Source organism: Oncorhynchus masou, chromosome 29, assembly GCF_036934945.1.
Source record: "Oncorhynchus masou masou isolate Uvic2021 chromosome 29, UVic_Omas_1.1, whole genome shotgun sequence".
Taxonomy (NCBI): Eukaryota; Metazoa; Chordata; class Actinopteri; order Salmoniformes; family Salmonidae; genus Oncorhynchus; species Oncorhynchus masou.
In genome coordinates, this window is record NC_088240.1 from 45,183,747 (window position 1) to 45,203,593 (window position 19,847).

At 39.8% G+C, this 19,847-nt stretch overlaps 1 protein-coding gene and 1 long non-coding RNA gene across 5 annotated transcripts in view; both read right to left on the reverse strand.

The window, feature by feature from the left end:
- Positions 1-1,243: 1,243 nt before the first annotated feature.
- Positions 1,244-6,147, reverse strand: LOC135519911 (uncharacterized). Of its 2 annotated transcripts, none has more exons than XR_010452318.1 (3): positions 5,853-6,147; positions 5,401-5,468; positions 1,244-2,912 (listed from the first exon to the last, which is right to left on the reverse strand). It is a non-coding gene; the product is annotated as an uncharacterized LOC135519911 (long non-coding RNA). The 2 variants fall into 2 exon arrangements; XR_010452319.1 differs by lacking the exon at positions 5,853-6,147 and having other exon boundaries at positions 1,244-2,696; positions 2,776-2,912; positions 5,401-5,808.
- A 4,357-nt stretch (positions 6,148-10,504) lies between these two features.
- Positions 10,505-19,847, reverse strand: part of LOC135519910 (carboxy-terminal domain RNA polymerase II polypeptide A small phosphatase 1-like) — a 56,204-nt gene continuing 46,861 nt past the window's right edge. For 2 of the 3 annotated variants that reach the window (XM_064945127.1, XM_064945126.1), the window contains 2 exons: positions 19,550-19,735; positions 10,505-14,031 (listed from right to left, as the gene is read on the reverse strand). In XM_064945127.1, coding sequence (XP_064801199.1) covers positions 13,903-14,031; positions 19,550-19,735 — 315 coding nt within the window. In that variant the 3' untranslated portion in view covers positions 10,505-13,902. The remainder of the gene's footprint in view (positions 14,032-19,549; positions 19,736-19,847) is intronic. The other variant, XR_010452317.1, reaches the window with a different exon arrangement.

Consider the following 19,847-nt stretch of genomic DNA (forward strand, 5'->3'; position numbering starts at 1 on the left):
TCCAAACTCCACTATGGCCAAGACCAAAGAGCTGTCAAAGGACACCAGAAACAAAATTGTAGACCTGCACCAGGCTGGGAAGATTGAATCTGCAACAGGTAAGCAGCTTGGTTTGAAGAAATCAACTGTGGGAGCAATTATTAGGAAATGGAAGACATACAAGACCACTGATAATCTCCCTCGATCTGGGGCTCCACGCAAGATCTCACACCGTGGGGTCAAAATGATAACAAGAACGGTGAGCAAAAAACCCAGAACCACACGGGGGGACCTAGTGAATGACCTGCAGAGAGCTGGGACCAAAGTAACAAAGCCTATCATCAGTAACACACTACGCCGCCAGGGACTGAAATCCTGCAGTGTGTCCCCCTGCTTAAGCCAGTACATGTCTGAAGTTTGCTAGAGAGCATTTGGATGATCCAGAAAAAGATTGGGAGAATGTCATATGGTCAGATGAAACCAAAATAGAATGTTTTGGTAAAAACTCAACTCGTCGTGTTTGGAGGACAAAGAATGCTGAGTTGCAGCCAAAGAACACCATACCTACTGTGAAGCATGGGGGTGGAAACATCATGCTTTGGGGCTGTTTTTCTGCAAAGGGACCAGGACGACTGATCCGTGTAAAGGAAAGAATGAATGGGGCAATGTATCGTGAGATTTTGAGTGAAAACCTCCTTCCATCAGCAAGGGCATTGAAGATGAAACGTGGCTGGGTCTTTCAACATGACAATGATCCCAAACACACCGCCCGGGCAACAAAGGAGTGGCTTCGTAAGAAGCATTAAGGTCCTGGATTGGCCTAGCCAGTCTCCAGATCTCAACCCCATAGAAAATCTTTGGAGGGAGTTGAAAGTCTGTGTTGCCCAGCAACAGCCCCAAAACATCACTGCTCTAGAGGAGATCTGCATGGAGGAATGGGTCAAAATACCAGCAACAGTGTGTGTGAACCTTGTGAAGACTTACAGAAAAAGTTTGACCTCTGTCATTGCCAACAAAGGGTATATAACAAAGTATTGAGATAAACTTTTGCTATTGACCAAATACTTATTTTCCACCATAATTTGCAAATAAATTAAATAAAAAAACATAATGTGATTTTCATCTTGACTGTCATAGTTGAAGTGTACCTACGATGAAAATTACAGGCGTCTCTCGTCTTTTTAAGTGGGAGAACTTGCACAACTGGTGGCTGACTAAATACTTTTTTGCCCCACTGTACGTGATTTCTAGCTGCAGACTAGTAATCATATGTCTAAGATTTGCTCTTATTCTGTGGGGATTGATAGTCTCAGAGTTGAACCATTTCCATCCGTGTAGCCAATGCTCCATGTGGAATAGTCTTGTCCTTTGGTAGAGTTGTAGTTTAAACCACTTCACACACCAGCGTCATCCAGGATGTTTTGGTCTCAGAAGTTCAAACATTTGCAACCTCAGCTCACGCTGGGGTTTGCTTAGTCTGATGTGAATTTCACCAGGAGTGGGTTTTATACATAACAGCAGAAAAGGGCAGTCCATGACGCCTAATGTGATGTCAGGGCTCACGGGGGTGTGGCCACTGACTAGTTAATCTTTATATGAAAATCCATACTCTCATTTAAAAGATTAATATCACATGACATATTTTCAAAATAGTTTTTCTAATCACATACTTTTCACAATATTTAAATGTAAACCTGACAGCTGGGAAATGTACACTTTAAGAGATACCGTTATATGTGTTTCCTGTTCTGCATGAGATCATCAAACGAAACAACTCATCATAACTGTCCCTTAACTGTCCACAGACTATTACCACATTCTCAAAAGTAGCAATATTGTTTAATTCTCCCATTTTGGGGATTAGAAGTTTGGCCAAGTCTCTGTTTTGGGAAACTCTCTCCCTCAACACTGCATGGTGGTTTCTGTCCGGTATTTACGACCAAAGGTAATAAAACTGGGTGAGGAGAGAGATTGAGAAAGGGGGAGCCATGATCTACACCGAGAAAGGGCCACGTCATGACACGTCACAACAGTTTGGGTAACACACTAATATATACAGTAACTCTCAAGAAGACATACATGTTGATTGTTTTGCTCTAGGATGTCCACAGCTATCACGACTCAGGATAAGACCCAGAAAGTTCGAATAACAGACATATATTTATAAAACAGCAAACGACAGGTCAAGGGTAGGCAGAGGTCAGTAATACGGGGCAGTATCAAAAGGTACAGAACGGCAGGCAGGTTCAGGGTTAGGGCAGGCAGAATCATCAAAACCGGGCTAACTAGAAAACAGGAGCTCGAGAAAACAGGAATATGAAAAACACGCTGGTAGGCTTGAATGAGACAAGACAAACTGGCAACAGACAAACAGAACAGGAATGAATGCACAGGGGATAGTAGGGAAGATGAGCGACACCTGGAGGGGGGTGGAGACAAGCACAAAGACAGGTGAAACAGATCAGTGTGAAAGTCACCCCCCCCCCCTAAGGACGCCACCTGGTTGACGCATACCTGGTTGACTGGGATGCCAGCGGTGGAACTCAGCGATGAGAGCTGGGTCCAGGATATCCCTAGCGGGTACCTAGCACCTCTTCTCTGGGCCATAACCCTCCCAGTCAACCAGGTACTGGAATCCCCTACCCCGCGGCCAAACCTTCAGGAGGCGCCTCACCGTCTACGCCGGTTGGCCGTTGAGACAGGGGAGAGGGGTGGGACTGGAAACAGGAGACAAAGGGCTGTGAGACATAAGTTAAATCCTAGACACATGAAAAGTGGGATGTATAAGGAGGGTACGGGGCAACAGAAGATGAACAGCAGAGGGGCTAAGAATCTTGGAGATGGCCCCAGTCGGAGACCATGTCCACCGGAAGTCCATGGATCCAGAAGAAGTGCTGCACCATGAGCTGGGACGTCTGCTTGGCTGAGGATAGCTTGTGAAGAGGAATGAAATGGCAGCTTTAGAAAACTGGTCCACCATTGTAAGGATAACGGTGTTGCCATCAGACGGGGGGAGACCAGTGACGAAGTCCAGGAACATACAGTATATGTAATAATATTCGACTAGTATTGGACTTGATAGACTACAATGGGCACATTATGGAAGATAGCTTTATTTTATTTGTAGACTTTTACAAGGCATTTGATACTGTTGAACATTAATTTATTTTTGAGACTCTGGTTTTGGTCAATATTTTCAAAGTGTAATTAAGACACTTTACAATAATAGTAACAGCTCTGTTAAATTATCCCATGGAACTTCCCAAAGATTCAACATTAGACATGGAATTAAACAAGGATGACCAATTTCTCCTTTCTTATTTTTATTGGTCACACAAGTTATGGCACATCATATAAATAAGGATAGTTTTAGGGGTATTCAGATACAAGACAAAGAGATAAAATGTTCACAAATGGCTGATGACACCACCATTTTTTTGAAAGATCATAATGAAGTCAAGAGTGTATTAATGCCTTCACACATGTATCAGGTTTATCTCTGAATATTAGGAAATGTTTGCGTTGAAAAGATGTGACTTAAACTCATTATATAATATCCCTGTAAAAGATGTGATCACATATCTTGGTATTACAGTTAGCAAGATCAGAAAGAAAGGGCCAACTTAAATTTCTCTATTGTAGAGAAAATTGGAAAGAGATTTAACTCCTGGTTATTAAGAGATCTTTCTTTATCTGGATGTGTACTTTTATCACAATCTGAAGGTCTGTCCAGATTAGTTTATACCTCCCTTGCCTTGGGTGTTCCTCTGTCAGTAACTAAAATGGTTGATACTAAATTATTTAACTTCATATGGAGGAATAAACATCATTATTTTAAAAAAGTGGCAATATGTAGCACCCAAGGTGAGGGAGGGTTGAATGCTATAGATTTTAAAACCTCTAATATAATATTTAAGATTAAATGGATACAAAACTATTTAAGAAATAAGGATTGCATCTGGAATATCATCCCTAATTTAATATTCCAACAAATTGGTGGTCTAGAATTCTTACTCAAATGCAACTTTGATATGGGTAAAATCCCTATTCAGCTTGCAAACTTTCATAAACAAGTACTTCTAACTTGGAACCTCATGTACAAACACACCACTTCCCCTCATATGTATACGATCTGGAATAATAAAGACATAAAATACAAAAACAACTCTTTGTTTTTCCAGAACTGGTTTGACAACATTATTTGGGTTAAACAATTATTGAATAATGATGGACAACTATATGATTATCCAGAATTTATTAGAACACACAATGTTACATTCACTCCTGAGGAGTATCAAATTGTTGTTAGAGCTGTCCCTAAAGGTGCTATTCTTCTTTTAGGAGAATATAACAGTACTCCAAGTACAACTGTTGAGGATTTTGTAGCCTCAATACAACTAGAAGGAATTGACATTTTAAACTATAAATGTAATAACATGTATATAAGGAAACTATGTCAATATGTTACTATTCCCTCTGCTAAAATGTACTGGAATGCAGCCCTAGGACAAGTGAACTGGAACAAAGTTTAGTTGTTATCTGGTAAATATTGTATATCTAATACGGTTGAAAGAAGTATCATACACACTCATTCATAGAATCTACCCTGTAAAGACCTTTATTATACACAGATTTAAAATAGCTATTGATAACAAATGTGTATTTTGTGATTGTGACCAGAGACTCGTGACCATTTATTTTGGGACTGCTCTTATGTCAGAATATTTTGGTGTGTTAGAAGATTTTATTTTAAAATAAACAACTATTAACGTTAATTTGAAAGACTCTGATATTATGTTTTATTTTGAACCAAATGATATGGACCCTGATTGAACTTGTATTGTTCATTTGTTTATCTTTCATGGCAGATTCTTTGGCCATAAAATTAAGTGGGTAGAAAACAATCCCCGTTTCACATTATTTAAGATAGAATTGAAATATTATTTTGAAATGATCAGTAAATGTAAAAACAAAAAAGCAATACGCACCATAAAAGTATTTAACATATTGAAAATGTATATCTGTTTTTTTGTATTTGTTATGTTCATAATAAAATTAAATAAAAATGTAAATAAAAAAAAATAGCTGCCATAGCTAGGTTATTTATCATCAAATATGATTAGGTTGTCACGTTCTGACCTTAGTTCCTTTGTTTTGGTTTTTGTTTTAGTATGGTCAGGGCGTGAGTTGGGTGGGTTGTCTATGTTAGTTTGTCTATGATTTTCTATTTCCGTGTTTGGCCTGGTATGGTTCTCAATCAGAGGCAGCTGTCAATCGTTGTCCCTGATTGAGAACCATATTTAGGTAGCCTGTTTTCCATTGCGTTTTGTGGGTGGTTGTTTCCAGTTTAGGGTTTTTGTGTCACCTTTCAGGACTGTTTGGCTAGTGTTGCATATTTCATAAAATAATATGAACACTTACCGCGCTGCACCTTGGTCCTCCTCTCCTTCCCCAGATGACAAGCGTTACATAGGTAGTACCTGTCTTGACTGCATCAAACCGGGTGAAACTAGTTAAGCTAGCTATGCGAACTGAGGCTGCAGTGTATGCACTTTCTAATCCTATAGCTACAAATAACAATTCCATTCAGAATATTATGTAGCAGCCAACCTGTTGGCTCTTGGTCATTGTAGCCTATCCTTCTCAAACATAATTCTGGCATTTTAATTACATCATCCATTGATTAGAGATCTCATAACTTTAAAGACTGTGATTGTAGCCTATTGCCGCTTTGATGACTCTTGATTGGCCAACAACACGCTACATGCTCCACTCTCTCACGCTCCACAGCATAAATTATCTATCTCTACTGCAGCAGTCACGTTTGGATCTTCATGGGCCCTTCCAGACAAGTCAGTTAAAATTACACATACCTGAGACCCATGACAATCATATCAGATCCGGCCCAGACCTGTGACATTATTTGGAATTCTGGAACCGGTCTCGGATATTTGGGTACAGGTGGATCCGTGAAGACCTCTAGTTTGATGTCTCAACGAGAGACGCCTAGTTTTCGTGCACATCTTTTCACTTGAGAAATACTGCACCAAACATCTTAGTTAGATGTAAAATTCTGCGACTAAGACTTCTTCTGAAAAAACGTCAAAATTAAAGAAAGGTTCTTTATTTATCTTAGATTAATTCAGACTATTTCCAGGAATTGTTTCTGTCTACGTTGTTGCTATGGTGGCTCGAGAGGGACAAACAACAATAATATTGCCCCTTTTTCGTAGTTTTTCAAGCAAAGGTCTTTATTAGGGAGTTTGCGAGCACAGGCGGTCCCTTCACCGAGCCGAGTTCTGCTGGCGCAAACCGTACCTACTGAGTGCTGCTCGGAGCAAACCAAGGGTTCTGACACCGAGGATGACAATTGGATGAAAATGTCATCCCAGTAAATAATTGAATTATCTTACCAAACTTAACACTATAAACACAGGCTACTGTACCATTGCCGTCATGCAGCGAGTGTGTAAGTATGGTGCTCCCAAATTTGTTTTGTAGTTTGGCTTGTAAAGTATAAACAAAAGACAGGAATGAAATATTTTAAGTTAACGGGTTAGGATTTACACTTTTCAAATTATTCATAATGTACTGTTTAAATCAGCTTGGATCTCAAACTAAGTTAAAGAGCAACTGAATGAAGAAACCAACTTATCTGGTTGAAAACAGCCTACACTGCCTTCAGAAAGTATTCACACCCCTTGACTTTTTCCACATTTTGTTGCGTTACAGCCTGAATTTAAAATGCAGTACATTGAGATTGTTTGTCACTGGCTTACACACAATATGTCAAAGTGGAATTATGTTTTTCCAATTTTGTACAAATTAATTAAAAATGAATAGCTGAAATGTCTTGAGTCAATAAGTTTTCATCCCCTTTGTTATGGCAAGTCTAAATAAGTTCAGGAGTAAATATATGCTTAACAAGTAAAATAAAACGTTTTATGGACTCTGTGTGCAATAATAGCATAGTGTTTAATATGATATTATAATTGCTACCTCGTGTCTGTACACCACACAAACAAATTATCTGTAAACTCAGAGCAGTGAATTTCAAACACAGATTCAACCACAAAAACCAGGGAGATTTTCCAATGACTCGCAAAGAAGGGCATCTATTGGTAGATGGGGAACAAAAATAACATTGAATATCCCTTTCACCTCGGTGAAGTTATGAATTACACTTTGGATTGTGTATCAATACACCCAGTCACTACAAAGATACGGGTGTCCTTCCTAACTCAGTTGCCGGAGAGAAAGGAACCCATTCAGGGATTTCTCCATGGGACCAATGGGGACTTTAAAACAGAGTTGAATGGCTGTGATAGAACACTGAGGATGGATCAACAACACTGTAGTTACTCCACAATACTAACCTAATTGACAGAGTGAAAATAAGGAAGACTGTTCATAATATTTCAAAACATGCATCCTGTTTGCAACAAGGCATTAAAGTAATAGTGCAAAAAATGTGGCAAAGCAATTCACTTTTTGTCCTGAATACAAAGTGTTATGTTTGGGGCAAATACAATACATCACTGAGTACCACTCACCATATTTTTAAGCATAGTAGTGACTGCATCATGTTATGGATATGTTTGTGATCATTAAGGGCTGGGGATTGTTTTAGGATAAAAAAGAAACGGAATGGAGCTAACACAGAAAAATAAATCCTAGAGGAAAACCTGGTTCAGTCTGCTTTCCACCAGACACTGGGAGATAAATTCACCTTTCAGCAGGACAATAGCCCGAAACACAAGTCCAAATCTACACAGGAGTTACTTACCAAGAAGACAATGAATGTTCCTGAGTGGCCGAGTTACGGTTTTGACTAAAATCCACTTGAAAATCTATGGCAAGACCTGAAAATGGTTGTCTAGCAATGATAAACAACCAATTTGACAGAGCTTGAATAATTTTGAAAAGAATAATGGACAAATGTTGCACAATCCAGGTGTGGAAAGCTCTTATAGAGACTTACCCAGAAAGACTCACAGCTGTAATCGCTGACAAAGTGTCATGTGTGCGGCCTCTAGGTCACCAGGCTGCTCGTTATGGAGCACAGTTGTCACCATCGTTACGCACATTATGACACTCACCTGGACTGATACTCCCTTTGGTTCCTTCCCAAGGCGTCATTGTTTCTGTTTCTTGTCTGTGCATTGTTCATGTTTCTTGTTTTGTATTATGTTACGTTTATTTATTAAAACACTCCCTGAACTTGCTTCCCGACTCCCAGCGGACATCGTTTCACAAAGGTGCTTCTACAAAGTACTGACTCTGGGGTGTGAATACTAATATAAATGAAATATTTCTGTATTTCACTATCAATATATTGGCAAGAATTTCTAAATCTATGTTTTCACATTGTCATTATGGGGTAATGTTTGGAGATGGGTGAGTTTTTATTTAATACATTTTGAAACCAGGCTGTAACACAACATGTGGAATAAGTCAAGGGGTATGAATACTTTCTGAATGCACTGTATGTGGCAACAATATTAGTCAGAAAATGTGGTCATAAAGTCAGTATATTCCAAAACAGAGTTTTGTGAGATTTGTGTAGCTGATGTCGTCACGATGTAAATGAGGGTTGGGGTTTAATTACAATCATGCCTACGTACCAACTAACCTAACATAGCAGATGTAATATAAATGCATGAGTGAGGACTGGTTTTCAGGCTTCGCCCCTTCCTCTTTGTTTTTCCCCTGAAAAGTGGATGCTTCCGTTTTTTGTCAACTCTGCTGAGGGTGCTTGCCCACTAACACAAGATGGTAGTGCCAGTGAGAATTGTCATGCACAGAGAAACAGCTGCGCTGATTGCGTTCTATCCAAGCGTAGCCTCCAGACAGTGAGACAGACCTGCACATTAAGCAATGCTTCGGACTCAGACTTGTTTGTATAAGACACCATTTCGCCAATGTTATGTTGGAAGAACACTTGGTCCCTATGCCCTTTATGGAGTGGCAACTTGCTTATGTGTTTGATAGTGATCACTCGAGTCTGCCACTGTTTTGGGTAAAATGAGAATTGAGACGATGCACACTCGCATCCCAAATGCCAAAATTCAAAACCCATTCACGAATTGTGAGCATCTTGTGTCCTGCCGCGACCTGTTTTGTAACATGATTCGCTAGACAGTGTTTTCATAGTGTAATATATAGTGAGAACGTTTTAAAATACAAAATGGCACAGTTATTTTATTGTGGTACTTTTTTTGTTATGTTTTAGATTAGTTTATTTTGTACATTTTTTCTTAACTCTTGAACTGCACTGTTGGTTAAGGGTTTTAACGGTAAGGTCTACACTTGTTGTATTTGGCGCATGTGACAAAGTTTGATTTGATTTTGATTTGAACACGTCGCCACTTGTCAGTGACTTGATAAGCTTATTTAGCTAACGTCGCCTGCCTGCTCAATGTGCCTGCTAGCTATCTTCATTGACTAGAACCCCAGAGTTTTTTCCCTACTCAATCAACCATTGTGTATTACATTGTGTATTACTCTATTTCAAGATAAGACAAAAATAAAACAAAAACAAATGTCATGCCCAAGATATTATTGAATTAGCAAACATAAGATGTTTCCCAGTACATTCCATAATATGAATCAACACTATAGAGGGATATTAGTTTCAACATTTTCAAATAATGAAATACAAGATATCTACTGTATGTTGACACTAATATCATCATACAAAACATGCATTTTGCAATGCATACATGAAGACAAATATTTGTCTTATTGCGTAAACCTGTTTAACGTTGTTGCTTGAATAGAACATACTGTACATAACATACTCTTCATCTTCAACAACACATGGTATCATCTTGATGCAGTATCCACATCAGAATGAGATGGATCGATATCTTATCCACCAATATGTTTGTGTTCATATTTGAATGTGAAATTGTAATGGTGAAGGTTACAATTTTAAGATATTTGTGTGTCTTTAAAAAGGCAGTCACTAGTTTGTGTCAAAGATAACAATAAGCAATTGAAATATTTGTGTAAATATTCCCAATGCCCCACTCATTTGAAACAATACCTAGAAACAATGTCATCTTCAAAGGCTGTAGGTACATTCAATTGTCAACCAACATACAGTAAGTACAGAGTTGACGACTCAATTGTCTCTCTGAATAAGAGCATGTGCTCAATCCATAAAATCTAATGTAATATAAAAATATGCCCTAAAGTACAGTTGGGAATGCAATTGATTGCAGACTAGGCAATGAATCCAGACTTGAGATCTGTGTTTGAGTGGAATCTGCTTGCAAATCTTCCATAAATATGAATAAATGTTCTATGCAAATGTCTGAAAAAGCACTGGGATCCTATTTCAAAATTTGGCCCATAATGGGTACTTGCACTGAGAGTGAAAAACAATGAGAATAGCTTCCTAATATTTAGTCAGTTCCATATTCCATTTTCTTTTTAATTTAATTTGTTTTCAACACCCCTTGCAATTGAATAAATCACTCTATTAGTGTATGCATCATTCATTGTCGGGAGATATTACCTCTTTTGACAAATCATGCTTTATTGTGGGAAAGTACAAATCGTTTTATAGTTCTTTCTTATAATTAATTAGCAGTTTCAGTTTCTTTACAGTACATGGATGTTAACGCTCTTGTTGCATGCAGTAAAAAAACTAACAGCAAATGATTATAGTCATTAAAATAATCTTTGTATTTAAAGACATAGATCTTGTCAAATTATTGCTGAATTGTATTTTTAAGGTAACGCAGATCCGCATGCACAGAGACGTAGTCACGTACATGCACAAGCAAACACATCAGGAAGTGTCATGAAGAAAATTAAGATCGTTACAAGGCATGATTACAAGGAGCTATGAAAAGGCAACCCACTCAACTGACTGTACAGGTTAAATGAGCCCCACATTAGACTTGCAATATGATATTGCATATAAAAAAGTCTAGTTGAAGTACTTAAAAGAACAGAAGCATACATTTTGCTTGTTAAAACCAAATTCCACACATACAACTCCAGCATATGGATTACAAACCATTTCCCAACCTGGACACCGTACTAGAATTATTAAAAGTTTGCAATATCAATTAATCTACGAAATAAAACATGACATCTTTAACATAGGTAAAATAAACATTGTTTAAAAAAGTTTTCAAACAACTACAGTGGGGAAAACAAGTATTTAACACACTGCTGATTTTACAGGTTTTCCTACTTACAAAGCATGTAGAGGTCATTTTTTATCATAGGTACACTTCAACTGTGAGAGACGGAATCTAAAACAAAAATCCAGAAAATCACATTGTATGATTTTTAAGTAAATCATTTGCATTTTATTGCATGACATAAGTATTTGATCAACCAGTAAGAATTCCGGCTCTCACAGACCTGTTAGTTTTTCTTTAAGAAGCCCTCCTGTTCTTCACTCATTACCTGTATTAAGTGCACCTGTTTGAACTCGTTACCTGTATAAAAGACACCTGTCCACACACTCAATCAAACAGACTCCAACCTCTCCACAATGGCCAAGACCAGAGAGCTGTGTAAGGACATCAGGGATAAAATTGTAGACCTGCACAAAGCTGGGATGGGCTACAGGACAATAGGCAAGTTGCCTTCTCACCAAGCTGCAACTGTTGGCGCAATTATTAGAATATGGAAGAAGTTCAAGATGATGGTCAATCACCCTCGGTCTGGGGCTCCATGCAAGATCTCACCTCGTGGGGCATCAATGATCATGAGGAAGGTGAGGGATCAGCCAAGAACTACACGGCAGGACCTGGTCAATGACCTGAAGAGAGCTGGGACCACAGTCTCAAAGAAAACCATTAGTAACACACTACGCCGTCATGGATTAAAATGCTGCATCGCACGCAAGGTCCCCCTGCTCAAGCCAGCGCATGTCCAGGCCCGTCTGAAGTTTGCCAATGACCATGTGGATGATCCAGAGGAGGAATGGGAGAAGGTCATGTGGTCTGATGAGACAAAAATAGAGCTTTTTGGTCTAAACTCCACTCGCCATGTTTGGAGGAAGAAGAATGACGAGTACAACCCCAAGAACACCATCCCAAATGTGAAGCATGGAGGTGGAAACATCATTCTTTGGGGATGCTTTTCTACAAAGGGGACAGGACGACTGCACCATATTGAGGGGAGGATGGATGGGGACATGTATCGCGAGATCTTGGCCAACAACCTCCTTCCCTCAGTAAGAGCATTGAAGTTGGGTCGTGGCTGGGTCTTCCAGCATGACAACGACCCGAAACACAATAGAAAATCTTTGGAGGGAGCTGAACGTCCGTATTGCCCAGCGACAGCCCCGACACCTGAAGGATCTGGAGAAGGTCTGTGTAGAGGAGTGGGCCAAAATCCCTGCTAGAGTGTGTGCAAACTCCAAGCCCGCTGTCATGTGCCTTTTACTGCAGAGTGGCTTCCATCTGGCCACTCTACCATGAAAGCTTAATTGGTGGAGTGCTGCAGAGATGGTTGTCCTTCTGGAAGATTCTCCCATCTCCACAGAGGAACTGGAGCTCTGTCAGAGTGACCATTGGGTTCTTGGTTAACTCCCTGACCAAGGCCCTGGCATCTGAGCTCAATTTCGAGTCTCATAGAAAAGGGTCTGAATAAATATGTAAATAAGGTACTTCTGTTATTTATTTTTAATACATTTCCAAAAATGTAAAAAAAACTGTATTTGCTTTGTCATTATGCGGTATTGTGTGTGGATTGTTGAGGATTTTGAAAAATCAAAATGAATCAATTATAGAATAAGGCAGTAACGTAACAAAATGTGGAAAAAGTCAAGGAGTCTGAATACTTTCCGTATGCACTGTACATGTAGGCTATTGCCTATTCAGAGGTGTATTCAGGGAGGTGGGACTCGCTGAATGGTGCAGATAGAAATATAATGAATATTCTATCTGACAGAAAAAAGTTTCTGTTCCACGTGATACATTGATATCTGAACGTTCTGTAATGTTACATCCTCCTGAAAAGGCTCCAGGACATAGGACAATACACCCTTCAGTTGATAATGTACCTAAGTGAATGATTGACGAAATTATGATTAAGATATTTTGTGCGTGTAATATATTTCAAACGGAGTGTAAACACTTATCTGATATAATGGATAAATGGGTCATCATAATCCTTGACTGATGTGATTCCAGTATTTTATACATGATTACTAACAGACAGATTACTAACACTGACCAAACTCAAACCTCTTCGTCTGAATGCATGCTTTCTGTGTTGCTACATAGTCCATCCTTTGTCATAATCATACATCCTTGACATCCTTGAATCATTTCCAAAAATAGTATCTCATGTTGCAAAAAACACATGATATAATGTTCAGTTAAAAGGGGATGACATTTTTTAAAACATTATACTTGTGGTACAGCAGGATATTTTAGGAAACAATAATCTTTGAATGATTGTTGTTAAGTATGCCCTTACTTAGGCCCTTACTTACTTTGGTTAAAATATATTAAAACGTGGGAATGGGTTGAGTTATCTTGATCTCAAGATGAAACCCCTTTGTTTTGTATATCGTATTCACCAAATAGTTTGCGAAAAGGACATTATCGCCTGCTTAAATGATCACCGTTCCATGAAAAAGGGCTTCGCTTAACCTTGTCTTCAGGGTGAAAAGTCATAACCAAGAGGTGATTACCACATCAAATGTGAAAAAATAACTGATACCATTCTTTTCAATGTTTGCCATAAAGCAGTTCCTCATTGTTCCGTCTCTGTGCCAAACTGAGTGGCCTCTCCATCACGTTTTGTGTGAATGGAATTTGGAGAACGACAATGACCGAGAGACACTAGCAGGTCCTTCTAGTGGGAAGAAACTTGAATCCTGTTGCCCACCAACTTCTTCCATGGCCCCCATGTGGTGAAAAGTTGCCGCCAGTGTCTAATTACGCACTAGCTTGCAATGCCCTGCTGCTTGAGAATATCGTAGACATCTCCCACTTGGCTTAGTCTCTCGAAGAATGGGATGAGATCTAGTAGCTCTGTGTCGGCCATTTCTTCAAACCAGGATGTTACGGGGACCTGAGTGTGTGAAAAGTTATAAACAAAGTAAAGTTTCAAAATAATGACACAGATCTATGTGTACCAGTGAGTTAGTTATATGCACACTACCGGTCAAACGTTCTAGAACACCTACTCATTCAAGGGTTTTTCCTTTTTAAAATGTTTAAACTATTTTCTACTTTGTAGAATAATAGTAAAGACATCAACACTATGAAATAGCACATATGGAATCATGTAGTAATCCAAAAAGTGTTAAACAAATCAAAATATATTCATCAAATAGCCACCATTTGCCTTGATGACAGCTTTGCACACTCTTGGCATTCTCTCAACCAGCTTCACCTGGAATGCTTTTCCAACAATCTTCAAGGAGTTCTCACATATGCTGAGCACTTGTTGGCTACTTTTCCTTCACTCTGCGGTCCAACTCTTCCCAAACCATCTCATATTAAAACCCTTGAATAAGTAGGTGTTCGACAACTTTTGACAGGTAGTGTTATATGCAGAATTAAAAAGAAATCATAAATAAAAGAGTTTATCTATGAAAATTCACATTCTTATGAATAGGCCATAGGTGAACAACTGGAAAAACATTTTTAGACAGACAATACATTCTGAAAGCTGTAAATCTCGACCAGGAGAGGGGTGGAGACGAGCACAAGGACAAGTGAAACAGATCAGGGCGTGACAAGGCCACTCTAAAATGTGCACACAACACAATGTCAAAGATGTCTCAAGTTTTGAGGGAGCGTGAATTTGGCATGCTGGCTGCAGGAATGTCCACCAGAGCTGTTGCCAGAGAATTGATTGTTTGTTTCTCTACGATAAGCAGCCTACAACATTGTTTTAGAGAATTTGGCAGTACATCCAATCGGCCTCACGATCACATGTAACAGACCACATATGACCACGCCAGCCCAGGACCTCCATATCCGGCTTCTTCACCTGCGGGATTGTCTGAGGCCAGTCACCCGGATAGCTGATGACATTTCTGCACAAACTGTCAGAAACTGTCTCAGGCAAGCTCATCTGCGTGCTCGCCGTACTCATCAGGGTCTTGACATGACTACAGTTCAACATGGTAACTGACTTCAGTGGGCAACTGCTTTCCTTCAATGGCCACTGGCCATTGTGCTCTTCACAGAAGAAATCCGGTTTGAACTGTACCGGGGAGATGGCAGACAGCGTGTATGGCGTCGTGTGGGCGAGCGGTTTGCTGATGTCAACGTTGTGAACAGAGTGCCCCATGGTGGCGGTGGGGTTATAGTATGTGCCTGCATAAGCTACGGACAATGAACACAATTTTATTGAAATCGATGGCAATTTGAGTGCCCAGAGATACTGTGACGAGATCCTGAGGCCCATTGTCGTGCCATTGATCCGCTGCCATCACCTCATGTTTCAGCATGATAATGCACAGCCCCACGTCGCAAGGATCTGTACACAATTCCTGGATGCCGAAAATGTTCCAGTTATTCCATGGTCTGCATAATCAGACATGTCACCCATTTAGCATGTTTGGGATGCCCTGGATCTATGTGTACAACAGCATGTTCCAGTTCCTGCCAACATCCACCAACTTCTCACAGCCTTTGAAGAGGAGTGGGACAACATTCCACAGGCCACAATCAACAGCCTGATTAACTCTATGTGAAGGAGATTTGCCGCACTGTATAGGCAAATGGTGGTCACACCAGATACTGACTAATTTTCTGATCCACACCCCTACTTTTTTAAGGGTATCTGTGACCAAGAGATACATATAAACTCAGCAAAAAAAGAAATGAGCTCTCACGGTCAACTGGTTATTTTCAGCGTAAATATTGTGTAAATATTTGTATGAACATAACAAGATTCAACAACTGAGACACCTGAGACATAAACTGATCAATTTCTGATCAATTTCTGCAGACATGTGACGAACATAAATGGAATAATGTGTCCCTGAACAAAGGGGGGTCAAAAGCTAAAGTTACATTCAGTATCTGGTGTGGCCACCAGCTGCTTTAAGTACTGTAGTGCATCTCCTCCTCATGGACTGCATCAGATTTGCTGTGAGATGTTACTCCACTCTTCCACCAAGGCACCTGCAAGTTCCTGGACATGTCTGGGGGGAATGGCCCTAGCCCTCACCATTCGATTCAACTGCTAAATGGGAACGAGATCCGGGCTCTTTGATGGCATTGGTAGAACACTGACATTCCTGTCATACAGGAAATCACGCACAGAACGAGCAGTATGGCTGGTTGTATTGTCATGCTGGAGGGTCATGTCAGTATGAGCCTGCAGGAAGGGTACCACATGAGGGAGGAGGATGTCTTCCCTGTAATGCACAGAATTAAGATTGCCTGCAATGACAACAAGCTCCGTCCAATGATGCTGTGACAAACCGCCCCAGACCATGACGGACCTTCTACCTCCAAATCGATCCCGCTCCAGAGTACAGGCCTCGGTGTAACGCTCATTCCTTTGACCGATAAACGCGAATCTGACCATCACATCCGGTGAGACAAAACCGCGACTCATCAGTGAAGAGCACTTTTTGCCAGTCCCGTCTGGTGCAGTGACGGTGGGTTTGTGCCCATAGGTAACATTGTAGCTGGTGATGTCTGGTGAGGACCTTCCTTACAACAGGCCTAAAAGCCCTCAGTCCATCCTCTCTCAACCTATTGAGAAGAGTCTGAGCACTGATGGAGGGATTGTGTGTTCCTGGTGTAACTCGGGCAGTTGTTGTTGCCAACCTGTACCTGTCCCACAGGTGTGATGGTCAGATGTACTGATCCTGTGCAGGTGTTGTTACACATGGTCTGCCACTGCAAGGATGATCAGCTATACGTCCTGTCTCCCTGTAGCGCTGTCTTAGGTGTCTCACAGTACGGACATTGCAATATATTGCCCTGGCCACATCTGCAGTCCTAATGCCTCCTTGCAGGATGCCTAAGGCATGTTCACGCAGATGAGCAGGGACCCTGGGCATCTTTCTTTTGGTGTTTTTCAGAGTCAGTAGAAAGGCCTCTTTAGTGTCCTAAGTTTTCATAACTGTGACCTTAATTGCCTACAGTCTGTAAGCTGTTAGTGTCTTAATGACTGTTTCACAGGTGCATGTTCATTCATTGTTTATTGGTTAATTGAACAAGCATGGGAAACAAATGGATATTTTTTTTAAACGAATTATCTTTGAAAGACAAGGTCCTGAAAAGGGAACTTTTCTTTTTTTTGCTGAGTTTATGTATTCCCAGTCATGTGAAATCCATAGATTAGGGTGTAATGAATTTATTTAAATTGAGTGACTTCCTAAAATAAACTGAAACTCAGTAAAATCTTTGAAATTGTTGCATGTTGCGTATATATTTTTGTTAAGAGTACCTAACTATGGAAGCTGCAGACATTTTGCAGAGAGAACATCAGTTATACAGATATAAGATCTTAATTTGATAACTCTGTTGCAGGGGAACTTTCCTGCGACGCAAGACATTTTCAACTTGTATATTATTTGAGATTTAAAAAGGCTTTTGAAGTTCTTAATTTCCACTTTGACATTTGATTTTCACATTCGAAAAAGGTATCAGCCTTTCCAAAAATGTCAATTAATTATAATCCACATTTCCGGTTGCTGCAGGATTATTTTGATATTAAGATGCAACATCTGTATCACACATGCTGTTCTGCAAATATATACTGAAAACAATATGTCTAATTTAAATAAGTGTTAGTTGGAAAAGAAAAGTTGAAAATAAGCTAAAACTTCAAAAGGTCAACTATCACTAAAGACTTCTTTAAGTTTTAGGTTATTTTCAACTTCTCCAGGGGGTTATCGTTTCCTCCAAACTGTTTTACCATTTGTTATCAAGTTATGCAGCAATGTCCAACATATCTTGGCTAGCATGCTTGGAGAATGTTGGAATGTTAGTGGAAACAGATTGTATTAGTTACCGGTGCATTAAAATGCAAGCGACCTAAACAACCCTAGCGGCCGAAACAACTATCACCATATATCACAGCTTTCCTGTTTGGCAAAAGTATTTCAAATCAGTAGCTAGGTTTCCATCCAATTTGCGATAGTTTATGGAAATATTCTAAAATCTGCATAAAACAAAAACACATGAGCTAATGAAGGAACTGAGAATTTAACTGGGCTTCTTCTACAGAAATATAATGTACCTTTCACTTGATAGTAGGTAACTTGATAGTCGACTTTCCTGTCGGCGTTTGGTTATGGCAATATCTATATGGGAGCAGCTGCCTCTTCTTTAAAACCACTGGATGCTGTTTATCATTGCGTATTCTGCTTTATTACAGGTGAATGTTTTTGAAAACATAATTGTGTTCATTATCAGATAAAGTTCTGGACGTCACTGGCAACGCGGATCACACAATATTTCCTTCTGTTTATTTACAAAGCTCTCGTGGAGAAACTACCATACCACCTCACATCGCTCCTGACATTCAAGCCAGTATGAATTACCTTACTCGCTCCCAGGAATAGGTCATTCTTTAAATTTGTTTAGTTGCTACCAATTGAAGTAAAACAGCATTTAGTTTTTAAGCACCACATACACATGGAACAAATTTCAGAATAGTCTACAATTGGACACACTAGTGTCTTTTGGGAATTTCAGGACATTAGGAAATGACCTGTTCACAGAGGAATGTACATGTTTTTTATACTGTAATTGTATTTATCATGCTCCAGCTATCGCGCCTGCTCCAGCTATACCCCATTGGGGCCTGAGGGCGCCGGGCTCCCCAGCATTACGCACTCCTGCCGCCATCATTACGCACACCTGCTTCACTCGTCACGCGCATCAGTGATAATTTGGACTCACCTAGACACAATCACCTGTGTTATTTCTTTCCCTATATCGGTCTGTTCCCCAGCTCTGTTCCCAGCTTCCGCATTAACGTTCGTATGTCGTTTTGTTACCCGTGTGCTGACGCTGTTCCTGTCTTGTTCCTTGTCTGTTCCTCATTAAATGTTTGACTCCCCGTACCTGCCTCTCGACTCCAGCGTTTGTCCTTACACCCGCGTTTGATTGTAATAATTGTGTCACTAATTCCCTATTATGTACTTTGTATTTTTATGATGAATTATGTGAATCAGGGCTCCCTTGTAAAAGAGACATCTGTGTCAATAGGACTTTGATGAATAAATAAAGTTTGAATAATAATAATAATTAGGTAACCCGTGATTTCTCATGCTTTTGAGAAACTGATCAAATCCATATCCTCTAACAGTGCTATATTCTCAAAGACATTCCATCAAGCCAGATTATTCTGGATTTTGTTAAATAACCATGCTTGGAGGAAACAACAACAACCTAGGGAATATGAAAGTAGGAAGTAAACACCCCTTTGAAGGATCCCTTTCAATGGCAATGCCATGGAACACACTTAAAGAGGAAATTACACTTTTTTAGCACCTCAGATACCTCAAATACTACTGTTGTGCAGTTTTCCTTTATCTGCAATTGATTGAATTGAGAGTATTAGTATTAGTATTATAGTATACAGGTAGATAGAAGAAGGAATGCCATACAGCATTATCAGGGTGGAAGATGTAGGAGGCTGGGGAGTTGTCTACAATGATGACTTTGTTGAGGTCCCTGCCCAGCCGACTCAGGTCTTTAACATAGTTTCCTTGGTGGAACACGCAGGACTCCCGGAAGAGGCGGTGTCGGAATGCACCCCATTTATCCAGCAGGTCGGAGACTGGATCGGCATACTGGCACAAAAGGAAAACACACACAACATTGTCCCTGATGTTATGTCACAGAAAGATGAGTGTGTGTACACATTTATTATGAAATATTTGTGTATGGATGAATAACAGATTA